The sequence below is a fragment of the Nesoenas mayeri genome (genome assembly GCF_963082525.1).
Source record: "Nesoenas mayeri genome assembly, chromosome: 14".
NCBI lineage: Eukaryota > Metazoa > Chordata > Aves > Columbiformes > Columbidae > Nesoenas > Nesoenas mayeri.
In genome coordinates, this window is record NC_137556.1 from 17,375,094 (window position 1) to 17,399,561 (window position 24,468).

Consider the following 24,468-nt stretch of genomic DNA (forward strand, 5'->3'; position numbering starts at 1 on the left):
GCTCCGCCCCGGGCGGGGCACACGGACCCGGCAGCGCCCGCCCATCCCGCGTTCGTTCCACGCGGGGAAGCGGCGAAACGCGTGGGGCGGCAGCGGGGGTACTTGGGGACCACAGGCACCCGCAGGGGGCCGGGGCAGCCGGTTCAGCCCCGGCTGGGGCTGCTCGGGGAGCTCCGGCCCGGCGGGTGGGGGCTGCGCTCTGCGCGGGGGTGGCAGCAGCGAGGGGAGCCGGAGGAGGCGTCCACGTCCCCCGTGACATTTACAAACCAGCTCTCGCTCAGCGAGGCAGGAAGGCAAATCCCTGCCCCCAGCAGAAAACAGGGACAGGAGTCGCAAAGTGGAAGAGACACATTTATTATGTTTCTGGGAGCAGCGCCTTTACATTTTGCTGGGGATAAGGTCACCTCCCTGCAGCCAGAGCAGAGACGGGGCGGGAGGTTTATTGAGAGCGACGGGAACAAGAAGCTGCAGCCAACAGCCCGGGGTCTGCTGGCAGCTCAGGGCTCCACGTGTCACCGCAGTGACAGCAGACCCGCGTTTGCCAGAGCCACTTGCAACACATCTTCCCAGCCACACTCGACGGCTGGGGCCTGGCACAGGAGCCGGTGCAGCCTCTGCACTCCCAACGGGAAAAGGAGGGCATGAGACACAAATAAATACAGCTTTTGAAGGTCCCTCTCAACCCCACTGCCACCTGGCCTGGCGAAGGCATTTACAGGAGGAAATCTGTCAGCCAGAATCCAACAACCGAGGAGACGTGGCCGGGAGGGGTCAAGGCCGGTTCGTTCGCGTCCTGATCTCCTCAACCAGGCTCTCTCTGGGAACGTTGACCTACACAGAAGGAGCACAAAGTTGCTTCAATACAACCCAAGCAGCTTGACATACCTGGTCCCTCTGGTCCCAGAGGGCTGGCCTGTGCCACATCCGTGGCCCTGTGTCACAGAATGTCAGGGGTTGGAGGGCCCTGGAAAGCTCATCCAGTGCAATCCCCCCATGGAGCAGGAACACCCAGATGAGGTTACACAGGAAGGTGTCCAGGCGGGTTGGAATGTCTGCACAGAAGGAGACTCCACAATCCCCTGGGCAGCCTGGGCCAGGCTCTGCCACCCTCACCCCGAACAAGTTTCTTCTCAAATTTAAATGAAACCTCTTGTGTTCCAGTTTATACTCATTGCCCCTTGTCCTGTCACTGGTTGTCACCGAGAAGAGCCTGGCTCCATCCTCCTGACACTCACCCTTTATATATCTGTAAACATTAATGAGTCCCCCCTCAGTGTCCTCTTGTCCAGCTCCAGAGCCCCAGCTCCCTCAGCCTTTCCTCACACGGGAGATGCTCCACTCCCTTCAGCATCTTGGTGGCTGCGCTGGACTCTCTCCAGCAGTTCCCTGTCCTGCTGGAACTGAGGGGCCACAACTGGACACAAGATTCCAGGTGTGGTCTCCTCAGGGCAGAGTAGAGGGGCAGGAGAACCCCTCTGGACCTACTAACCACACCGTTTCTAATACACCTGCGCAGATCACACCATGGTGCTGTCCCCAGTCCCGCTGCAGGGATAGAATGGGCTGCAGCACACACAGAGCTGAACCTGAGAGAGCCAGCACTGGCCTGCAGCCCTGCCGAGTCCCCTCCTGCCCAACAATCCGGAGAGCGATGCTCTTCCCACTCTTTCCTACTGGTACCACAGCCAAGGGCAGTGCACAGATCAGCACTGGTCCCACTCGTGCCACCTCCAGGACCTTGAGCAGTGGTCCCATGCCATGGACAGAAAGCGTGACCAGCCCTACAGCCCAGTGAATCACCCCTCTGTGTTCCAGGCTCCTGAACTGAGGAACAGCTGGGAGTTCAAGGAGACCACATGATGGGAAACTGTCCAGAACCAGAGACAACAGTGCTCCACGGCTCCAGGAAACTGCATGGGGCGAGGAACTGGAGTGTGAGGTGTTGCAGAAGCCTCTGGGGAGCTCACTGCTTGAGAAGATCTAATGAGGGAGCCAATGGATAAAATCCTGAGAACCTGTTAAGAGTGGGGTTGGTGGCAAAGTGACACCAGGGCACATGCTCCACAGCAGGTCAGGAGGGGCTGAGGAAACCTCACCCAGTCTCCAAAAGTGAACCCACAAGCCACCATCAGCCCCCAGGCCTCACCTGCAGCCTGCCAGCCCTGGCTCCTGCCTGGTAAGAGCCTTCCCCCGCCACACCTGCAGCAGCAGCTTTGGGAAGCCGTGGAGACTTTTCACTGTTCAGCCTCTGATCTCCCCTTTGGGCACTTACACTCCAAGGGTGGGCTGGCAGGGCCACCTCACTGTGCACAGCCCGAGGGCACCGCTGCAGAGCAGCTACGGGTGGGTCTGCAGGGAGGAAGGGTCAAGCAGCCGCCACCCCTCACACCAAACCACCGTGGGCCTCACCTCCTCCCTGGTTGCCACGACCCGCAGCTTCACGACTCCATCCTTGAGCTCCTGCTCACCCACAATGGCGACGAGAGGGATGCCCGTGTCCTCGCAGTACTGCAGCTGGTTCAGCAGCTTTGGGTTCTTCTTGTACAGCACTTCTGCCTGGAAGAGAACCAGAGTACACCGCCATGGTCAGTGCTGGCTTGTTCTCCACACCCCCTCAACCAGGCACTGCTGGGCTAATTGCTGCTAATTGCTGTCCGGTGAGCCTGGGGGTCTGTAGGCTAACGGAGAACATTTGGCATTACAGCTAACAAGTAATGCAACACAGCTCAAGGTACTCACAAGAACTGCTTGTCCTGGGAAAGCAGGAGGTCATTACAGAATCCCAGCCTGGTTGGGTTGAAGAGACCTCTGCAGATCCCCAGCCCCACCCCTGTTCACGCAGGGTCCCAGAGCAGATCACACAGGGTCACATCCAGGCAGGTTTGAATGTCTCAGAGCAGGAGACTCCACACCCGCTCTGGGCAGCCTGGGCCAGGCTCTGGCACCTCCCAGCAAACAAGTTTCTCCTCATGTTCACATGGACCCTCCTGTGTTTCAATTTATGCCCATTGCCCCTCGCCCTGTCGTTGGGCATCACTGAACAGAGTCTAGTCCATCCTCTGACACCCACCCTGGAGATATTTATAAACACTGATAAGATCCCTCTCAGCTTCTCTTCTCCAGCTGAACAGCCCCAGCTCTCTCAGTCTCTCCTCATCAGAAAGGCTCTCTAGGCTCCTCAGCATCTTTGTGTCCCTCCACTGGACTCCCTCCAGTAATTCCTTGTCCTTCTTAAAGTGGGGAGCCCAGAACTGGACCCAGAACTGCAGATGCGGCCTCACCAGGGCAGAGCAGAGGGGGAGGAACAACCTCCCTCAACCTGCTGCTCACACTCTTCCTCATTCAACCCAGGTACCATTGGCCTCTTGGCCATAAGGGCACATTGTTGGCTCATGGTCAACCTCTTGTCAACCAGAACTCCCAAGTTCTTCTCCACGGTGCTGCTTTCCAGCAGGGCTGACACCTGCGCTGTCCCCACAAGGTGAGCAGCCTGGCAGAGCGCTGGGGCGTTCTCCTCCACTCAGCCACCGATGGAGTCTGCCCGGCGCAGCGCCCTGCCACACAGCCAGCCTTCAGCCTCGGACACAGCCCAGCTCCTCCCTGCCCCCGCACTCTCCTCCTTGCAGCACTCTGCATTTTTTCGCATTTGTTGGACACAGCACAGCATCCCAGCTCCCATACTGAGGGGCTGGAGCGCTGGCTGCTTTGGGAATCTGTGCTGAGAAAACAGTGCTGCCCCTGCAACACTAGAGGGCTGACCAAGTCATGCTGGACGGGGCTCTGAGCAACCTGAGCTGGTGAAGATGTCCCTGCTCATGGCAAGGGTCAGACTGGATGAGCTTTTAAGGTCCCTTCCAAACAAAACTATTTCATCATTCTATGCTGCCCAGCCCTTCCTGGATAAGCCCCGATTCAGGACACTGAGGATGCTCTGTTGAGGAAGGCAGCCTGCTGCCCACCTTCTCCCTCTGACTCCTTCCTCCCAAAGCAAAGCCAGATCTGCTCGTTCCTGGCACAGAGAGTTGACCAGGCAGCTCCTGACTTTGCCATCATACCTTGATTCCAGCATCCCACAGCTCAGAGATGAGCTTCAGCCGCTCTTCAAGGAGCTTCTTTTGGGCAGAGGCCACCAGCACCTGCGTCTCCGTTGTCCTGATCTTTTCCTCAGATGCCTAGAGAGGTGACAAGACTCAAAAGATGCCATGGACATACACAGAAACCCAAGACCCTATGAGCAGCACAGGTCACCAGCATCAGTTTAGTGGTGAAGAGGTTCAGGCTCAGTGGGATGAATCGCATCAACTCATGGAAGCCCCACTGACCCCATCCTGGAGCAGAATCTCACCTTCTGCAGCTGTCCCATGACAGGGGGTTAATGCAGCCTCCCTCCTGCTCTGCAGCTGTGCACAGACTGGAGGATGTGCTGAAAATGAACAACTTCCCTACCAGCTTCTGCCTAGAGACTGTTCCTCCACACCCAAAGGCCTCCCACAGATCTGCTCCGAGCAGCTCAGGAGCAGCAGCCCCAGCAGAAGCTGGAAAGGGGCAGCTCTCTGCTCAACAGCCAAGCTGGTAACTGTGGGTTGGACTTAAAGCAGCAAGCTGAGATGCTCCAGTGCTGTCAGGAGCCACTTGCTCCCATGGCAGATGCTGGATACTCAAAGTGGCATTTTCCTGCTGCCACATCGCTGGAGGGAGAAGCCTTTAAAAGGTCACCCACAGAGGAACAACTGTGGCCAGGACTGGAGGTGGTGGGGGAAGAATTCAGTTTCCACTTAGAAATCCCAGTTGTGTCTGGCTGCCAAGAGAGAACTCCCCACAACGGGCCTGTGCAGGAGGGAAACGTGCAGCAGTGTTTTGGGAGCCTACAGAGACCTATTCACACCCACAACTGGGACAGAGGACAACCTATTGGTACAGCAGCTCTGAGGAGGGGGGAACAGGAAAAAGGTATCTGGGGAACCCCCAGAGGCACCGCGCTCTCTGTCCTGGGACATCTGACCATATCTAGTCTCCATAGTGCCTCTGCCAGGACAGGAGACGTGCGAGGCTGCTGCCCCTGCCAGCCCTTCAGCAGTGTCACCGTCCCAAAGAGGATGCAGGGTCACAGGGACACCTAACGCAGCGGGGGACACTGAGGCACCTGACCTGGGTTGCTGGTGCTGCTGAGGATTGAAGTGGCCCCTCCAGCTACAGCTCAACAAGCCATGTCTGTGGGCTGCTGGCAGAGGGGTCTTGTCTCCAGTGGGAGCCCAGAGATTGTTTCCCAAGCCAGAGAAAAGTGGGGATTATGTCCAGGTTCCGAGCCCTGCTGCAGGGCACAGCAGAGGCCTGGCTGGCTTCTCCAAACACTCAGTTCAGCATCTGACCTGGGGTGCATGGGGAAGGTATAAATCCTCACTCATTCTCCATGCTTAGTTGAGCACCAAAGGCACCCACCTCCACTCTCTGCTCCAGGATGGAGAAGATCCGCTCGATGCCAATGCTGATCCCCACACAGGGCACCTTCCGTCCCTTGGGATCAAACATCCCCACCAGCCCGTCGTAGCGGCCGCCTCCGGCCACGCTCCCGACGCTGACGGGCTCCTCCACATGGTCGTTCTCCTGCTGCAGCAGCACGGCTTCATAGATCACACCCGTGTAATAGTCCAGACCCCGCGCCAGGCTCAGGTCGAAGGAGATCTGCAGGACACGGGGAAACCCCTCATCGGTGCACCAGGGGGCCACGAGGGCAGCTCCCTCCTGCCCCCACACTCCTCACCTTCCCCACGATGCCAAACAGGGTCAGGTACTCAAACAGCAGCTTCAGGTCGCCCAGCCCCTCCTTGGCCAGCTTGTTCTGGGACAACTTTGGGTCCTGGAGGAGCTGCTCGATCAGGTCCAGCCCACCTGTGGGAAGGAGCCGTGTTGGTGCCTCACACCCCTCTGGCGCTGGCCCTGCCTGGCCCAGGGGAACAAGACCAAGGGCTGAATCCCACCGTGCTCACCGTGCAGCTGGACGTACTCCCCGATGCGATCCGCAGCCTCGGGAGAGAGCCCCTTCTCCCCCACCATCTCGCTCCTCACTTCTTCCCACGGCATCTGCGAGGGGAGAAAAGAACATCAGTCACTGCTGCAGGGCTGGGGTCTCTCCTGGGGAAGGTCTCTGGGGTCCTGCCCGACACAGATAGACAGATCTGCCCTCAACAGATCTTCACATGGCAAAACCCCATTGGTGTCAGTGTGTGTAAGAGGTGGATGAGAGAAGCCGCAGATGAAATGCTCTCAGAGCAGTCACACAGCCACAGCTCCACTCCTCGTACCTCTGCACAGCCTGTGTCCCAACCCTGCAGTCTGCAAAGCTGCCCAAAAACTCGAAGCCCCAGAACAAATACTTTGGGTTTGATTTATGGCCAGAATCAAACACCAGTACTGTAACAACACCAAGTCTTGCTGCTGTGGTTTCCTTGGTTCGGTACTTAGCCATAAACTCCAGTACAGAAAGCGTTGCTGGTCATGCCTACCGCTGGCAAGGCGTGAGGAGGTGGTCGGGTGATGCAAAACCCCAGAATATGGTGCAGAATATGCTGCAGTTTTCCCACTGACCGAGGGCTCAAAGAGAACCAGAGATCTGATCACATCCAGCTGTACTAAGCTACAGCATTTCAGCAGGAAAACAAGGAAATTATCCCACTCTAAAAAAACCTCAATCCTCCATATAGCTTTTCCATGCATACAGAGCCCCAAATGCTACAGTTTGGTCAGGCCTTTGCAATGGAACTCACTGCTAACAGGATTTCAGGTGAGCATTCCTCTAGTTGACTTAATTTAACCATCAGACAAGGCCTCCAAAGGAAAACACAGTTCATCCTCGAACAAAGCAACATGAACACACCAGATGAGATACAGGGGCACCTCGTTTCATAGGGTTTCACAAGAAGGTTAGGGGCAGTCAGCCCAGTGTCCCCTACATGACTCTGAACACGCACAGAAATTCACCTCCATGTTCCACTCCAGATCTCGAGCCAAGAAAACTGACTTTTAAAACTTCATTTCATTTTAACGTTCCTCTTCCTTAGCGATTAGTGGAGGGCTGTATTCACATTTACACGGTGATCTCCAGCATCTTTATATCTGACTAGGACCTACAGTCAAGACCATCAGCTGCAAATAAATAGTTCATAGAATCATCAAATGTCTCGAGTTGGAAGGGACCCACACAAGGATCCTTGAGTCCAACTCCTGTCCCTGCACAGGACACCCCACAGGTCACACCATGAGGACGTTGTCCAGTCTCTTCTTGAACACTGTCAGGCTGGGGCCGTGACACCTCCCTGGGGAGCCTGTTCAGTGTCCAGCACCTCTAGGGGAAGAACCTTTTCCTCATGTCCCACTGACCCTCCCTGGCACATCTTCTGCCGTTCCCTGGGCTCTGTCACTGTCACAGAGAAGAGCTCACCCTGCCCCTCCTGCTCCTGCTGAGGAACCTGCAGCCCATGAGCTCTGCCCTCAGTCTGCTCTGCTCCAGCTGAACAAACCCAGGGACTTCAGCTGCTACTCATACGGCTTCACTCCAAACCTTCACCAACTTCATGCCCTCCTCTGGACACTCTCCAATAGCTTTGTATCCTTGCTATCTTGTGTCCCAGCCCTGCACACAGTGAATGCTCCAGGTGAGGCCGCCCCAGCGCAGAGCAGAGCGGGACAATCCCCTCCCTCCTGAATCCCACAGAGAGCTCCTGACCAGCCAATGCTCGAGGCAGCTCACTGAGCACAAACCTGCAGGTACCTCCGGCCTGGTGTCACACCGGAGCAGCTGCACAAAGGGGGCTGGTTTGTACCACACCAAACCCGAGCGAGCTACAGAAACAGTGACGTCCACACACAGCGTGTTTTATAAAAGCACCTGTGCTACACGCCCGAATTGGCAGAGGTGTAAATGAAGCGATCAGGAGACAGGATAAGCTACCACTGTCTCACAACACTGGGAGATGACGGCACTGAGCAGCTCGCTGTCCCTGTGACCGTGTCCACCCTGCTAGAACACTGCACAGTCCTGGGCTGTTCCTGGCAAAATGTCTTTGCACTGACAACAGCCACAGCTGAGTGTGACAACACACAGTGAGGACACCCAGTGCAGGACAACACCAAACAGACCAAGGAACGCACTGCCGGGGTTATTTTTCAGGTCTATGTTTCTGATCTCTTACTCCTTCTCACTCCAAATCCTTTACTTCCAGGTAAAATAGAGAAACCCCATCCAAACACATCCACCTCACTTCTCTTTGCTGTCTCCCACCATCTCCTGAGGGTCCCACAAACAGGCTGGTGTCCCTGCTCCTGCCGAAACAGCCCGGCCAGCACCACACACGTGCTGCTGAGTCTGTGTCCTCAACAGGGACATCAGATGTCACATCACCCACCAAGGACAGCACCAGCCTGCAGGACAGGGTTTGCGAAGAGGGTCTGGGACAACACAACTCAACTGTGGGTTCCATTGGGCTCTGCCCTGTCACCTGCGCACTGACTGCCTCACAGACACGGTTACAGCCTGTCACTCATGGCACTTCTCTACTCCTGCATTACCACAGAGATTCACTGTTTATGCCACAATCACCTTGCAAATGAGGGCTGAAATTTTAATTAAGTTTGGACTGGACGATCTTTTGAGATCACTTCCAATCTGGGCTGTTCTATGATTCCAGAACACAACTGTGATTCCTCACATGACCCAACAGAACCCAATGCATTTGAAAAGGATTTTCAATGCCATGGCCCAGTCTGGGGGCAGGTTTTCATGATTCTGGTTCGTAAGCAGCAGCACCTTAAGAAGGCCATGGTTTGGGATGTTGAACCACCCACGTGGAGAGGATTTTTCCCTCCCTCCTTTCCATTTGTCAGGACCTTGGGGGATACTGGAGAAGAAAGCATAGAATCCAGACTTCACATGTGACCACTGTGTCTCCCCTCCAGAGAAAGGGGGGAACAAGAACAACTTGATGTTTATCAGCATTTTCCAGCCAGTTCTCACCGACCATGGAAAGAGCAGCCCCGAGACTCACTGAAAGCCCAGCAGCCCAGGGTTCCAGCTCGTACCTTATCCAGTTTGTCAACGCTGGAGCAGATCGTTCGGAACTTGCTGTCTGGGACACCGCAAACTGCAAACATCCCGTCAAGGATGCGCCGATCGTTGACCTGGGCGAGAAGGAGCAAGTCATTAACTATGAACTCAGATGCTTCAGCTGTGTGCAGTTTCTCTCCTCTCTAGTTTTAAGCATGGAAGAGAAACTTGTGGGTGTCTGAGAAGAGTTTTTGCTCTTTCCCATTCCTGGGGAGCAGGTGGCCCAGGTGGCACAACTGACTCCTGTCACACAGGGCAGAGCTCCCGCAGTCTCCTCCTAGAGCCACAGACACCGAGAAGGAAGAACATCAGGGTCTGTGAGTCCTCTCAAGTGAACAAGTGAAAACAGCTCAGGAACACACCACGGCCTAAGGAAGTTAATTCAGTGCGTTACCCTGCTCTCCCAGTGTAAGAACAAAGGCACATCTAAGTACATTAAAACCTTGCAAAGGATTTTTAATAGTATAGTGAATTCCATACTTTAATTATGCTCTGTAATAACGGGTACTTGAGGCCAAAGGCTCAGCTGGATGCAACGTTACCATGGGTAGTGAAAATATCTACAATTAAACCAGACAGACACAAAAGCTGCTCGGGAGTTTGCAATCCTGCAGCATCAATATGGACCAGCCAGGGGCTCATGGGAACAATAATCACCCAGGGGTGCCACACCAACAAAATGAAAGTGTTTTGAGGCAAATAGCAAGCTTAGCCTGCAGCAGGGCACGATTTGTCTTCTGGAAGAGGCCTCAGGCCCAGAAAGGACTTGGGAGAAGGCAGGAGGCTGCAGACAACAGGGTGCACAGTGAGCAGATGTCCCCGCTGAGCTGGGACAGGGACCCTGGCCCAAAGCCTGTGCCCTACTGCAGGCAGGAATGTGACAGTCACCTGGGCAGCTGGCTGCTGGACACTCTGCGGGGGACTGAGGTTGGTGCTACAGAGAACTCTGCTCCCTGCAGCCTCGGGAAATCTCCTGCATCCCCAGGTAAAGGGGAGTCTGAGCTGAGGTCCAGCCGGTTCACATACACACCATGAGGAGGCAGAGAGGTGGGATGGGCTTCTGGATCAGACCTCAGCAGGCATTAGAGGGGGAACAGGGGCTGCTGCATAAAACAGGAACAACCACCACTGCTTCCCACCATGAAACCCACCCTGTCTCACCTTAACGAGAAAGTCCCCGAGCTGCAGGTCACTCAAGATCTCATGCACAATCTTCAGGCACTCGGCATCAGGAATCATCGGGTCGAACTGGCCGGCGATGTCAAAGTCCTGGGGCACAGGAGAAGGGCTGTTATCAATTCTGCATCGCTGGTGTGGCTGCAGCAATACAGCCTCAGCTCTGCTGTTCAACAGCAGTTTGTTTACAAAAAGCAACAAAAATGGGATGTAAGGGAGCACCAGCCCTCACCAACAGGGCCCAGAAGGGACAAGATGGCCCTGTCTATGGGGCCAGATGGGATCCACCCAAGGGTGCTGAGGGAGCTGGCAGAGGTGATCACAAAGCCACTTTCAATTATTTAGCAGCAATCCTGGCTCACCAGGGATGTCCCAGTTGACTGGAAGTTGGCGAATATGACGCCCATCTACAAGGGCCAGAAGGAGGATGCAGGGAATTCCAGGCCTGTCAGTCTGACCTCAGTGCCAGGGAAGGTCATGGAACAGATCATCCTGAGTGCCATCACACGGTACACACAAGACAACCAGGCGATCAGGCCCAGACAGCATGGGTTCACAAAAGGCAGGTCCTGTCTGACAAACCTGATCTCCTTCTACGACAAGGTAACCTGCTTAGTGGATGAGGGAAGGGCTGTGGATGTTGTGTTCTTAGACTTCAGTAACGCCTTTGACACCGTATCCCACAGCACCTCCTGGAGAAGCTGCAGCTCATGGCCTGGATGGCCATACTCTTCACTGGGTAATGAACTGGCTGGGAGGGCCAGGACCAAAGAGTTTTGGTGAACGGAGCCAAATCCAGTTGGTGGCCAGTCATGAGTGGTGGTCCCCAGGGCTCAGTACTGGGGTCAGTTCTGTTTAATCTCTTTATCAATGATCTGGATGAGGGGATCGAGTGCATCCTCAGTAAGTTTGCAGACTACATCAAATTGGGTGGGAGTGTTGATCTGCTGGAGAGTGGGATGGCCATACAGAGAGATCTGGACCAGCTGGCTCATTGGGCTGAGGCCAGTTGTCTGAGGTTCAACAAGGCCAAGTGCTGGGTCCTGCACTTGGGTCACAACAACCCCATGAACGCTGCAGGCTCAAGGAAGAGCGGCTGGAAAATGCCTGGAGGAAAAGGACCTGGAGGTGTTGGTGACAGTGACCAAACATGAGCCAGCGTGTGCCCAGGTGGCCAAGAGGCCACCAGCATCCTGACTTGTGTCAGAGCTGGTATGGCCAGCAGGCCCAGGGCAGTGACCGTCCCTGTGCTGGACACTGCTGAGGCCAAATCTCAAATCCTCGTGCCAGTTTTGGGCCCCTCACACCAAGAAAGGCCTTGAGGTGCTGGAGTGAGTGGAGAGAAGGGAACGGAGCTGGTGAGGGGCTGGAGCACAAGTGTGATGGGAGCGGCTGAGGGACCTGGGGGGTTCAGCTGGAGAACAGGAGCTGAGGGGAGACCTTCTGATCTCTGAACTGCCTGAAAGGAGCTTGGAGCCAGGGGGGTCGGGCTCTGCTCCCCAGGAACAAGCGCCAGGAGCAGAGGAAACGGCCTCAAGTTGCACCAGGGGAGGTTGAGGTTGGATCTGGGGAACAATTTCTTCCCGAAAGGGCTGTGGGGCATTGGAACAGGCTGCCCAGGGCAGTGCTGGAGTCACCATCCCTGGAGGGCTGGACAGACGGACATGAGGTTCTCAGGGACATAGGTTGGACGTGGCCTTGGCAGTGTGAAGTTAATGGTTGGACCCAATTATCTTAAAGGTCTTTTCCAAGCAAGATGATTCTGTGACTCATGGAAGGCAGCAGTGCTCTCGTGTCCACTGCACTGCAAAGAGTTTGTACACTGTGCCGTGGACGGGGCAGACAGTTTGTGAGAAGCCACCCTGCTGTTCCCTGCTTTCTGCTTCTGAAGGTGTGTGACCTGGTCCCTGCCTCCAACACAGCAGTTCCCTGTGTGACACACTTCCAAACAAAGAAAAAACAACACAAAGGAGACAGCAGAGTGATCATCAGCAGTAAATAAGTAGAACAAAGCAACCAGGAAGGGGAGGAGAAAACTACTCATTATTTGGTATGACCTAAATACCAAATGTTTTGCCTTGATTCTTAGGATGTTCTTTTTTAATATACATGCCAATCAAATTAATGATCAGGAAAGAAGACAGGAGAAGTGATCTCAACTGAGGCAAACCCAAAGTTTCAACTGCCAAGACAGAAAAAGAAACCAGAAAGTCTGAGTGGTCTCCAGCAGAGATTACCAGATGAACTGGCACACAGAACTAAAGTCCAACAGCAAGATGCTTTAACAGGCTGGTACCCTGTGACTGGAAAATAGCAAGGACAACATCAATGTTCAGAGAGAAATAGAATGAAGCAACAAGAGACCTCTTATTTGACTCCCATTTATGAATCTCCAAATGCAAACTCTTCAGTGAGATTTTGAGTACAAGACTGATTTTGATTAAGTAGGTAAATTTCAACACGGTTCCATCAAGCTTCCAAAATAAATTGAGGCGATGGAGGAGGAAAGAGATGAGATCACGTCAGCTAATCCTGATCAGCTCAGTGCAAGGGAGGCTGATGCAATCCCCACGGAGGTTGGGCAAGCTCTGGTACAGTGAGGAAAGTGCCGCTACCACTGTATGCAGCACAGGTGAAATCTCACTGAAAAAATCCAACCAGGGCTGCTGAATTATATTTAAAGATGCAGAAAAAGCTACTAGGCTGAGCAAAGCAGCAAAGCATCTTCAGGCGGAGAAGGTAACAAAGCTTGATTTACATGGCCTACGCAGGGGAAGATTTCTCCAAACGTTTCCCAAATGTTTATCTGGGAAAGGGGAAGAATCCTTATCCTGGGATGACAATTACCCTTCAAAGAGCTGCTCTGGCACAGGGAGAAGGAAACTATCAGACACAAGTTTAGCCTGGATATTGGGAGACTATTTCTAGCTCTCCTAGGAGAGAAATCTGGGAATAGTCTTTCACATGAGACAGCAAAGACCCCAAGTTGTCTGGAAATGGGAATTTACCAAGCCAAAGCTGGAAAGCATCCATGTGGGTTCTGTGATGAAACAGGAATATTCTCAAACAGGAATTTGTTTGCACTATGAGGCCCTGGGGACTGTGTTAGTGCAGCACTACGAAGCTGTTCCTCGGGGCTCCCACACTCCTCTGACAAAGCCACAAAGGAAATTGCATTCTTACCTGCTCTATAATATGGCCTCTGGGTTTTTCCCTTCCTTGGAAATAAAGATTGACTCAGCGCGGGACAGAAGCAGCATATGCTGAGTCCCTCGCCTGGCTCATGTGTCCTGCCAACACAGCCAGTCCAACTGCTCCCAGATTTGGGATCAGAAGGAAATTCTTCCCCTCCACCAGGCTGGTGAGCACCCTGGGATGCAAGGGGCTGCCCTCCTGCACAGCACAAAGCAGGGGAGATAACTGGGGCTGCATCACAAAAGATCCCCAACACACCAGCACCCCATGTCCCAGACATCATCCTCACTCCCCCACCCTCCCGCTGTTTTTCACACCCATACGGGCACACTAAGGATTAGTGGATCCTCCCGAGTTTTCCACAGCCACAGGGAAGGCCACTGCAGGGTAACGCAGCCTTCAGTCCTACATCTTTATGGTGCTACATCCCCGGGGCGCTGCCAAGCCCACAGCCCCACGCAGCAGCCCCTGACCACGGCCGGACTCACACACTGGTAGAACTCCCTGTAGCGGCCCCTGGTCATGGCCGGGTTGTCCCGCCTGTAGACCTTGGCGATGTGGTAGCGCTTGATGTTGGTGATCTTGTTCATGGCCAAATAGCGAGCGAAGGGCACCTGGGAGGATGGGGTTAAGGATGGGAGCAGGGAGGGTCACCCACCCCGTTATCAGTCACGGGCAGTGCTGGGTCCTCACTATCTCCCCAGCTCCCAGCACAGTGTGGCGCACACCCAGGGGGCAAAGCAACTGCATCCAGTTCTGGGCTCCCCAGTTCAAGAAGGACAAGGAATTACTGGAGAGAGTCCAGTGGAGGGACACAGATACTGAGGGGTCTGGAGCATCCTTCTGATGAGGAGAGACTGAGAGAGCTGGGGCTGTTCAGCCTGGAGAAGCTGAGAGGGATGTGATCAACGTTTATAAGTATCTCCAGGGTGGGTGTCAGAGGATGGACCAGACTCTGTCCAGTGGTGCCCAATGCCAGGGTGAGGGGCAACGGGCACAGATGGAAACACAGGAAGTTCCATCTGAATATGAGGAGAAACTTCTCTGCTGTGAGCTGGCAGAGCCTGGCCCAGGCTGCCCAGAGCGGGTGTGGAGTCTCCTTCTCTGAGACATTCAAACCTGCCTGGACGTGACCCCGTGTGATCTGCTCTGGTCACCCTGCATTAGCAGGTGGGTTGGACTGGGTGATCTCCAGAGGTCCCTGCCAAGCCCAACCAGCCTGGGATTCTGCGCTCAGAGACGGCTGGACTTGTCCAAGACACGGCCTACACAAGGTGCCATTAAGTGTCCTTACAGGCACCTTCCAGCAGCACCTTAGGCTGGATCTCAGCCTCACGTGGACTGTGCCCCACAGCAGCCTGGTCTGGAAAATCCTCCCCCACCTCCGCAGCTAAGCGGTACTTCAACAAACAGAGGTAACATACAGTAAATGACTGAGTAAGGGATCTGCACCCACTGAAGCACACTGCCTGCTCATGCTCTCCCTGTTGGTACGGGGCCAGAGCCAGGGGACTGCCCCCCCAGCTCCTCCTCCCACTGCCCCAAAACGAGAACAGCAAAGGTGACACAGCCCCTCGGCACTGGTTACAGCAGGATACTGTCAGGTCATAGCGCAGGGACAGCAGCTCTCCTCCTTGATCTTTCAGATCATAGATGAGTTTTGAGTCCTCACCGTACTTCCCTGTCAGCGTCTCCTACAACAAAAAGACACAGGAACAAACAGCCTCTTCAGTGACAGGATCAGCCCCAGAGCGCACAGAAAACACAGAGAGAGAGGAAGGACACCTGGGAGATGGAAGAAGGAAACTCAGCCCTCAACACGTCACAAGCTTTCAACTGCAGGATCCTCAGCAGCTGTGTCCTCACTCACCTTCAGCTCAAACACTGGTGTGTCAATGACTTCTGCTCCGTGGCGCTTGAAGCAGGCAATGATTGCATTGAAGACTCGCTCACGAATGGCCATTTGCTTGGGGCTGTAGTCCCGTGTGCCCTTGGGGAGATAAAGAAGAGCAAAGGACGTGTTGGGTTAGAGGCACGCAGGAGAGACAGATGTGAGAGGCAAGGTGATGAAGCCATCATACTGCTAACAAGACCAGAGAGATCTGGTCCAGATAGCAGATATTGAGAGAGATGGTAAAAAACAGCACCCAGAACCACTGAAAACGTCAGGACACAGCTCAGACATGATCTGCCGCGGTCGGCAGAGCTAAATCTCAGTGAGGAGTTTCACAATGCAGGAAACAAAGATACCAACTCATCCAGCAGTCAGAGCGCTCAGTGGAGGATCTGTGCACAGCTCTGGCTCAAACGTCTCAGCCAGAGCCCTGCACAACAAACCACCTGAGAGGTGGAACCAGAGGACACAGCTCTGGAGCTGTGGAACAACCAGCACCTCTGCAATGTCCACACACACAGAGAAACCATCTTTCCAAAGAGTGACACCTGTGAAGTGTCCACTTGGGATGCGATCCCCTTTAATTCCTTCACTGTTAATAGTCACTGACCACCGTTAGGCTCTCATCAACATGTGAATCACTGTTAATTAACTACACCTCCCACTTTCATTTTCCAGGGACTGGCAGTTGGGCAGGAGGAAGCAGAGAGCAGGTGGTTCCTAACGCCCCGGCTGCAGGTCGCACAGCAGCTCTCAGCTGTACACAGACACAACTGAGACAAGCTGGAAACCCACACTATGTTTCCCTGGCACTCATAGAGCTGCAAAATCCCCTCTCCACGTCTTTAAACAGTGAAACACCCTTCCACTTTCCAGTCTCACACCACAATTACATTCACCAAAACACACAAAAAAGCAAATGGACAAGGCATAGAGTTTTGAGGCATTTCCGAAGTCAGTGGTATTAACACAACTTGTTTTATTTGTGAGCAACATTTGTAATTTTTTCCACGCCACAGCAGGCAAATGCAGTTGGTCTCTTATCAGCTGCTAGTGCTGAAACATTCAGATTAAAAAAAAAATGTAGCAGAAATTGCATTATGGACACTATTCTCAGGGATCTGGAGGCTGAAAAGCTCCCCCTGAAGGGTCCTTCTGCAGGAGGACACAGAAATGTCAGCAGCCGGCCAGAGCTGCTCAGTATAACAGGATTGCTCACCCTCATGGACTAAGGCAAGATCAAAAACCACAAGACCTTTCTTGCTCCCCACATTTCAACATGTGCTGAACTCTCCTGGCAAACAGTGCTGGGCACCTGCGTTTCTTTGGTTTGCTTCTGCTTTGCAGCTCCCCCTCGATGAGCCTCGCACCAGAAGAGCTGCACTTCGCGGCGCTCTGTGCTCAGCAGCAGCTTCACCCGCTCGGTCCAGGGAACAGGAGCAGCCTGAGGATCCCTGATCCATGAGGCCCATGTCTGCAGGGACTAGTGGGGTCAGTGCTACACGAGCTGAAGAGCCTGAGCCATAAACTCATCAGAGTGATGCAAGTCATGACCCTACTGCAAACAGCGCAAACTGAGCAGATATGAGACTTCTCACACTGGGGAGTTACAACAAACCTTGACCAAAACAGGATTTAATCTCCTCACCACCCCAGCTGGTGGCTGGCTTGTCACCGGAAGAAGCACCAGAAAGTGTTTGAGTTACATGGGGATCAGGGTTAGATATTGCCAGGGATATTTTCACCCCTCTCTCCCCTACTGCTAAAAGCAAAAAGGGAAACAGAAACAAGAACAACAACAGGCAGGTCTGTGTGGAGGTTTTGCACCCGCAGGTGCGGGGGTGCTGGGTCTGTGCACGGAGCAGGTCGTGCACACAGAGTGGATGTGAGTGCGTGCGCTGGGGAAATTACCTTTGGTGTCTTGAGCACAAACTTATGTTTCCCCTCATCTCCCCCCAGCTGTGCCTTCATCTCCAGCAGTTTCGCGACTTCCTTGGCAATCTGGGGAGAGAACAAGGAGGGTGCTGGGGGTCAGCCCACCTGCCAGCCCTCAGCATTCCCAGTACACCCAGCCTCAACACATCCACTGTTCCCAGTCTCCCACAGCAACCAGAGGGGCATTCCATGCTCCCCTCCAGTACTCCCCAATTCTGCTACAAACACCCCAATCTCAGCACCCCCAAGGCCTCCATCATAGAATCCCAGAATGTCAGGGGTTGAAGGGCCCTGGAAAGCTCATCCAGTGCAATCCCCCCATGGAGCAGGAACACCCAGATGAGGTTACACAGGAAGGTGTCCAGGCGGGTTGGAATGTCTGCAGAGAAGGAGACTCCACAACCCCCTGGGCAGCCTGGGCCAGGCTCTGCCACCCTCACCAGGAACAAGATTCTTCTTATATTTAAGTGGAACCTCCTGTGTTCCAGTTTGCACCCATTGCCCCTTGTCCTGTCCCTGGTTGTCACCCAGAAGAGCCTGGCTCCATCCTCCTGACACTCACTTTTTCCATATTGATCCCCATGAATGAGTCCCCCCTCAGTGTCCTCTTGTCCAGCTCCAGAGCCCCAGCTCCCTCAGCCCTTCCTCACACGGGAGATGCTCCACTCCCTTCAGCATCTTCATTGCTCACCACCTGCCTCCCAGTCCCCACCTCCTGTCCCACCAGCCTCTGCACCACCCCAGGCCCAGCACCCCCAGCTCCTGCTACGTGCTCCCCAGCACCGGCCACCCCTGCAGCCCCCAGCACCGACCTCTCCAATGTAACACCAGGATCACCAGTCTCACCAGCCCCTCCGCTCTCCAGCTCAGCCCTCCCGTCCCCTCTAACACCCCTCTCCCCAGTGCCACCACCCAGCCCAGCGACACCCACACCAGCGCTCCCAATTCCCCACCGCTCCCTCCCACTAAGCCCAGCAACCCCAGCCACACCCCAGTCACCTCAGCACCCCCCTCTCCAGCCCAGCACCAGCCCCAGCACGCCCGGTTCCCCCAATCCCTCTTCTCCAGCCCAGCACCCCCAGTGCCCAGCCCAGCACCCCCTCCAGAGGCACCAGTCTCCCAGCACCCCGTCCCAGTCATACCGGTCCTCCACAGCACCCCATTCCCAGCAACCCTCGAGCCCCCCAGCCCCGCACCCACAGCCCGGGCAGGCTCTGGGACCCGCCGCACCTCATTGGGATCGGCCTTGTCCTGCTTGAGCCGCCGCACGGCCTCGGCCTGTGCCCGCACCGCCGCCTCCTCCGCCATGCCGGCCCGTACCTGCGCACTGCGCCTGCGCGCCCCCGCCTGACCGGCCGCGCCTGCGCACTGCGGCGCGCGCCCGTTGCCACAGCAACCACCTCACCTCAGCGCCCGCAGGGGGAACCGCTGGGGCCGCGCAGCTCGAATAGACAACCGAGGCCCTTTCTTTTTTATTTTTTATTAATTTTTTTTAATATACAAAAATACAGAGCTCTTCCACGCTCGCTCCCGCCGGAGGCTGCCCGCAGCAGCCCCCTCGTGTCCTCCCTCAGGAGGCCCTGGTGCCGCAGCCCCAGGCAGGTCTGGCCCTGCACCAACAGCAGGGCCCGGCCACAGGCTGGAGCTGCCCCTGCAGCCCTCACAGGGCCGGGGTGACACCCCCCACTCCCCTGCAGGCGCCCAGCGCTCCCCAGCTCTGCCCCTCGCCGAGCTCAGCCAGATCCTGCTTCAGCTGATCCACATGCACCCATAGCCACCTATTGCAGGAGTAACAGGCTGCCCAGGTACAGGTGCTGCAGTGTTAGGTGCTCACAAGCTTGACCCGTCCTTCAGAGCTGTCAACCAGAGGCTAACCTGCTGACTGCGCTGTCCGTAGCTTTTAAAACCTGCTCACTCCTTTCCAAGCGGAGATCCCATGTCCGCGCTGCTTTAGCTCAGGCAGGTGAGCCCCAGGCTAGCAGACGGTGGCCAGACCTCAGTGGGAAGGGTGCTGGCAGGTCCACATGTACAGCAGCTCAGTCAAGCAGCTCTGGCCAGAGACGTCCTAGGGCTCCAGCCTTCTTCTGATCTCATCAACAAGCTTTTCTCTTGGGATATCAACCTACAAAGCAGAGAAAGAGGTGGCAGCACCGAAACCCTGAGCAGAGTGCAGTTCAATCTGGACCTAAAGACTTGCTGTGGACACTGACACAGCTGGTGCTGGTTTTCTGGAGCAGATCTGTGCTGCAGCTCCCCAAAGGAACACCAGCACTAGGGGAAAACCCAGAGCCTTTTAGTAATTGCTGGATTTTGGAAGCACTTTTGAGACCTGGTGTAAAAAGGCATCCTCACCTCCTCTCTTGTTGCGACATCTCGCAGCTTGACGACTCCATCTGTCAGCTCCTGCTCCCCTACAATGGCAGCGAGGGGGATCCCCGTGTCCTCACAATACTGCAGTTGCTTCAGCAGTTTAGGATCCTTCTTGTAGAGCATCTCTGCCTAGAAGGAGCAGAGAAGGTGAATCATTAGTGCAAAATTTGCTCTGATGGATCCTGGAAAGGAACAGCCAGCACCAAAACCCCATAGAAAACTCTGCCTCATCGCTCCTGCAATGAGCGGTTCCCTTTAGTGCTCTCAGCTCTCTCCTCAGACCTCTGCCTGCTACATCTCAGACAGCCCTGAAGAGACACACAACGGAGTGGCGCTGGTCTCGCTGTGCTGCAGCTCCCTTAGGCTCTCCCTCCCGCACCCCTACCAGTGCCAAGCCCACGTCCTTTACCTTGATCCCTGCATCCCACAGCTCGGAGATGAGCTTCATCCTCGCAGCGAGCAAGTGTTTGTGGGGTGTAGCCACCAGCACTTGTGTCTCAGTCGTTCGAATCTTCTCCCCGGAAGCCTGTGGGGACAGACACGCTCGGGGGAGTGACGGGCTCTGAGGGAACCTGCAGCTCATCTGCTCATGTCTTCAGACCTTAACCTGGCTCCCCACAACACACACACAAGCAAACCGTCACCCTTCAGTGACTGCTCCTGAGCAAGGACAACCTTCCAGAAGCAAAACACGTGCACACGTAAGACAGCCTGGGCAAGTGCAATGAGTCCCGCAGAGAAACTGCATTCTGACATGCTACTTAATTGTGTGCTGCTGCTCCCATGGGATCTTGCCCTTCCTTCCTCCCTCTCAGGTGGGACCTGGACAGCTTTCTAATGTCTCCTTGGATTCTTCAGCTACAAACACATTGCTTCAGCCCTACTTGCTACAAATCCCAAATTCGGAACTAAATGCAGAATGATGAATTTCCTCACAGGCTCTCCTAGAGTGCTCGTTACAGAACAAGTGCCACAGCTGTTACTGAATTAATCTCTTTACAATCCCCAGGACAGAAAACTTCACAGGCAGGAGACAAGAGCAAAGTGACTCAGGAGGAGAGTTATGAGGCAGGACCAGAGCTCAGGGCCCATCTCTGACGTGTCCTCGGCAGCTGCTACAAAATGCTGCATTCAGCTGCCCACAACTGCATCGTGATGGGCTGCAGAACAGGGCTCTGTCTTCTGTGCACAGACATTCCAGCAGGAGAGGACCCATCTTCTCCACCCAAATCCCCTCCTCCTGAACCCTGTGGAGCTGTAGAGCTCTGCAGCAAATGACAGACATGTCCTAGAGCCTTCCCCGTGCCACGCACCACCCACCTTCACCCTCTGCTCCAGGATGGAGAAGATCCGCTCGATGCCAATGCTGACCCCCACACAGGGCACCTTCCGTCCCTTGGGATCAAACATCCCCACCAGCCCGTCGTAGCGGCCACCTCCAGCCACGCTCCCGACGCTGACGGGCTCCTCCACATGGTCGTTCTCCTGCTGCAGCAGCACGGCCTCAAAGATCACCCCCGTGTAATAGTCCAGACCCCGTGCCAGGCTCAGGTCGAAGGAGATCTGCAGGACACGGGGAAACCCCTCATCGGTGCACTAGGGGGCCACGAGGGCAGCTCCCTCCTGCCCCCACACTCCTCACCTTCCCCACGATGCCAAACAGGGTCAGGTACTCAAACAGCAGCTTCAGGTCGCCCAGCCCCTCCTTGGCCAGCTTGTTCTGGGACAACTTTGGGTCCTGGAGGAGCTGCTCGATCAGGTCCAGCCCACCTGTGGGAAGGAGCCGTGTTGGTGCCTCACACCCCTCTGGCGCTGGCCCTGCCTGGCCCAGGGGAACAAGGCCAAGGGCTGAACCCCACCGTGCTCACCGTGCAGCCGGACGTACTCCCCGATGCGATCCGCAGCCTCGGGAGAGAGCCCCTTCTCCCCCACCATCTCGCTCCTCACTTCTTCCCATGGCATCTGCAAGGGGAAACCAGCCACTCCCAGTAGCTGCTCTCAGCACCCACTGCCCATGTATTAGCAACATGTGTGGGAAGACAGCAGTCGGCAATCTCACTAACAATCCACGTCTCTCTCACAGGAATTGTTAACAGAAACCACTGGAAATGTGGGGATCTATTCTTAACCACACCCAAGAGCTCCCCAAATCCTTTACAAACACCCATGGCTCAGTTGCTGTGAACCCCTTTCTGATGAGAACAGCCACAACACTGTGTAGTCTGAGACATCTGCCCCTCAGACTGGCCACAATCTTTCCACAAGCGCAACCCTTACCTTGTCCAGCTTGTCTATGGTAGAGCACGTGGATATGAACTTGCTCTCCGGGATGCCGCAGACGGCAAACACACCATTCAGAATCCGTCGGTCGTTGACCTGAGGTGGGAGAGGCACACTTGGAATCACAGAAACGCAGAATAGTTTGGGTTGGAAGGGACCTTCCCAGCTCCCCCAGTGCCCCCCCTGCCATGAGCAGGGACATCTTCACCAGCTCAGGTTGCTCAGAGCCCCATCCAGCCTGGCCTGGGATGTCTCCAGGGATGGTTCATCCACCACCTCTCTGGCCAAACTGGGCCAGGCTCTCACCACCCTCAGGGACAACAATTTATTTTTCATGTCCAGCCCGAATCCCCCTGCTTTAGTTTAAAACCATCACCCTTTGTCCTATCACAACCAGGCCCTGCTCGAGAATCTGCCCCCACCTCTACCTCAGGCAAGATTCCCCTCACCATTTCTTCCTGCCCCAGTGGTGTGGGAAGTTGCAGCTGCGGGTGTTTCCTCTGGACATTTCACTGGCACCTCAACCTGCCAGGAGGGGAAAGCACAGAGGAGGAAAACCACCCAGCTCTGGTCTCACCTTAATGAGAAAGTCCCCAAGCTGCAGGTCACTCAGGACCTCGTGCACGATCTTCAGGCACTCGGCGTCAGGAATCATTGGGTCAAACTGCCCAGCAATGTCAAAGTCCTGAGGGCAGAAGAAGCAGAAGTGGCTCCTGGCCCAGCTGAGACATTTTGGCTCCACCGAGCAGCCCCGCAGCAGCCAAAGGCAAATGAGCTGAAAAAACCCACACCAGTCCCCGCGCGGTCTCGGCTTCTTGCACGACAGCCACCACAACACTCACGCACTGGTAGAACTCCCTGTAGCGGCCCCGGGTGGTGGCTGGGTTGTCCCGCCTGTAGACCTTGGCGATGTGGTAGCGTTTCATGTTGGTGATCTTGTTCATGGCCAAATAGCGAGCGAAGGGCACCTGGGGCCGAGAAGTTAAGGACAAGAACGCGGAATCTCCCCGAGCTGCACAAAGCTGAACGGCACAGCTCCCATCTGCCTCCCGCTGCGCAAACTGGTTTCTGATCTCCAGGTAGCATCAGCCAGGGCTGAGGATGAGTGTGGTGAACTGCTCAGAGCTCCACCAACACCAGGACAACTCCATTGCCTTCTCCTGAACCACAGTGTGTCAGTGTCTCTCACACACACACCTTACCAGCTCATTTTACCCTCTCACGGTGCGATCAGAGAGAATTCAACGTATAGCACAGACGTATAAACATGCAGAGAGAACCTTTTCAGGGAGACACGAAGGTGGAGAAGGCCCTGGAGGAACACCTGCTTTGTACCTGCAGCAAACAGCCCCTGGGGCACTGAACGGTGGGGTGAGCAGGACAGGAGCACAGAGCTGGGGACTGTCACTGGGAGGAGGTCACACCAGTATGGTGGAGCATACTGGTGCATGTCACAGACTGTGGAAAACCAGGGAGCTTTGCTGTGGGGTGGTTTGAGGTGGCGGGTCCACTGCTCATGGGAAAGGGGGTTCCTGTCACCCCTATGGGACCACACATGAGGGTCCACATGACCCAACCAGGGCAGCAGTGCCCTTGCTGTGTCCCCGTCCCCTCTGCGGGTGCAGGATACAGTCAGGTCGTAGCGCAGGGCCAGCAGCTCTCCCCCCTGGTCCTGCAGCTCGTAGATGAGCTTCGCCTCCTCCCCGTACTTCCCCACCAGCGTGTCCTGGGGAGAGGGGACAGGGCTGGGGGGGCAGCCAAGGAGCTGTGTCCCCATCCCCTCTGGAGTGGCTCTGGGGTGCAGGGTCCCCCGGGATGGGGGACAGAGCACAGAGTCTGTCATCCCCAAACCCCACAAGTGAAGCAGAGAGGGGAACAGGACACACACCCCCGAGACCCCTTCGGTACAAGAGGGTCCAGGGCCCCATCGCCCCACACAAGGGGCTCCCACAGATGTGTCCCTCCAGTCCCGTCCCAAACCTGCCCTTCAGCCCCTGGAAATGGGGTGCTCCCCAGTCCCACAGAGGGAGAGGGACCCCCGGGGGCAGAGGGGCCGCACAGCCCCGGGGTCACCCACACTTCGGGGGGGAACGAGGGGTCCCGGCGCCGCCTCACCCGCAGCTCCAGCACGGGGGTGTCGATAGCGGCCGCCCCGTGCCGCTTGAAACAGGTCACCACGGCGGCGAGGAGCCGGTCGCGGAGCGCCGTGTGGGCGGGGGGGTGGTCGCGGGTGCCCTGGCCCGGGACGGAGAGCGGCCGTCAGCGGCGGGAGCGGGGGAAGCAGTGCCCGGTCAGCGCCGGCGCAGCCCCCGCTCCCCCGTTACCTTGGGCGTCTTCAGGACCAGGCCCCGGGACGGGAGCCCGCGCTCCCCGAGCGGTTCCGGCCCGGCCTCGCGGAGGCTGCTCCGGGTCCCGGAGCGGCGCGGGCCCGCCAGGAGGCGCCCGGCGGCGGCGAGCGGCCCCAGCCGCAGCATGGCCGGACCGAGAACCCGGAAGCGGCCGGGCCACACGACCGCCC

General features: G+C 55.9%; 2 protein-coding genes across 2 annotated transcripts; both read right to left on the minus strand.

Annotated features, from left to right (window-relative positions):
• Positions 1-353: 353 nt before the first annotated feature.
• On the minus strand, positions 354-18,631 carry HARS1 (histidyl-tRNA synthetase 1). The gene is made up of 13 exons (XM_080353579.1): positions 18,531-18,631; positions 17,277-17,366; positions 15,342-15,461; positions 15,070-15,165; positions 13,960-14,085; positions 10,262-10,369; positions 9,076-9,174; positions 5,988-6,081; positions 5,762-5,889; positions 5,440-5,682; positions 4,056-4,172; positions 2,410-2,556; positions 354-831 (listed from the first exon to the last, which is right to left on the minus strand). The coding sequence occupies exons 1-13, from the start codon at positions 18,606-18,608 to the stop codon at positions 772-774; spliced, it is 1,506 nt and encodes a 501-aa protein (XP_080209705.1). The 5' UTR covers positions 18,609-18,631; the 3' UTR covers positions 354-771.
• A 656-nt stretch (positions 18,632-19,287) lies between these two features.
• LOC308045992 (histidine--tRNA ligase, cytoplasmic-like) lies at positions 19,288-24,424 on the minus strand (the record flags this gene model as incomplete). The annotated part of the gene is made up of 12 exons (XM_080353580.1): positions 19,288-19,422; positions 19,653-19,799; positions 20,080-20,196; positions 20,991-21,233; positions 21,313-21,440; positions 21,539-21,632; positions 21,948-22,046; positions 22,528-22,635; positions 22,793-22,918; positions 23,581-23,676; positions 24,066-24,185; positions 24,275-24,424. The coding sequence occupies 12 exons, from the start codon at positions 24,422-24,424 to the stop codon at positions 19,366-19,368; spliced, it is 1,485 nt and encodes a 494-aa protein (XP_080209706.1). The 3' UTR covers positions 19,288-19,365.
• Between the last annotated feature and the right edge of the window lie 44 nt (positions 24,425-24,468).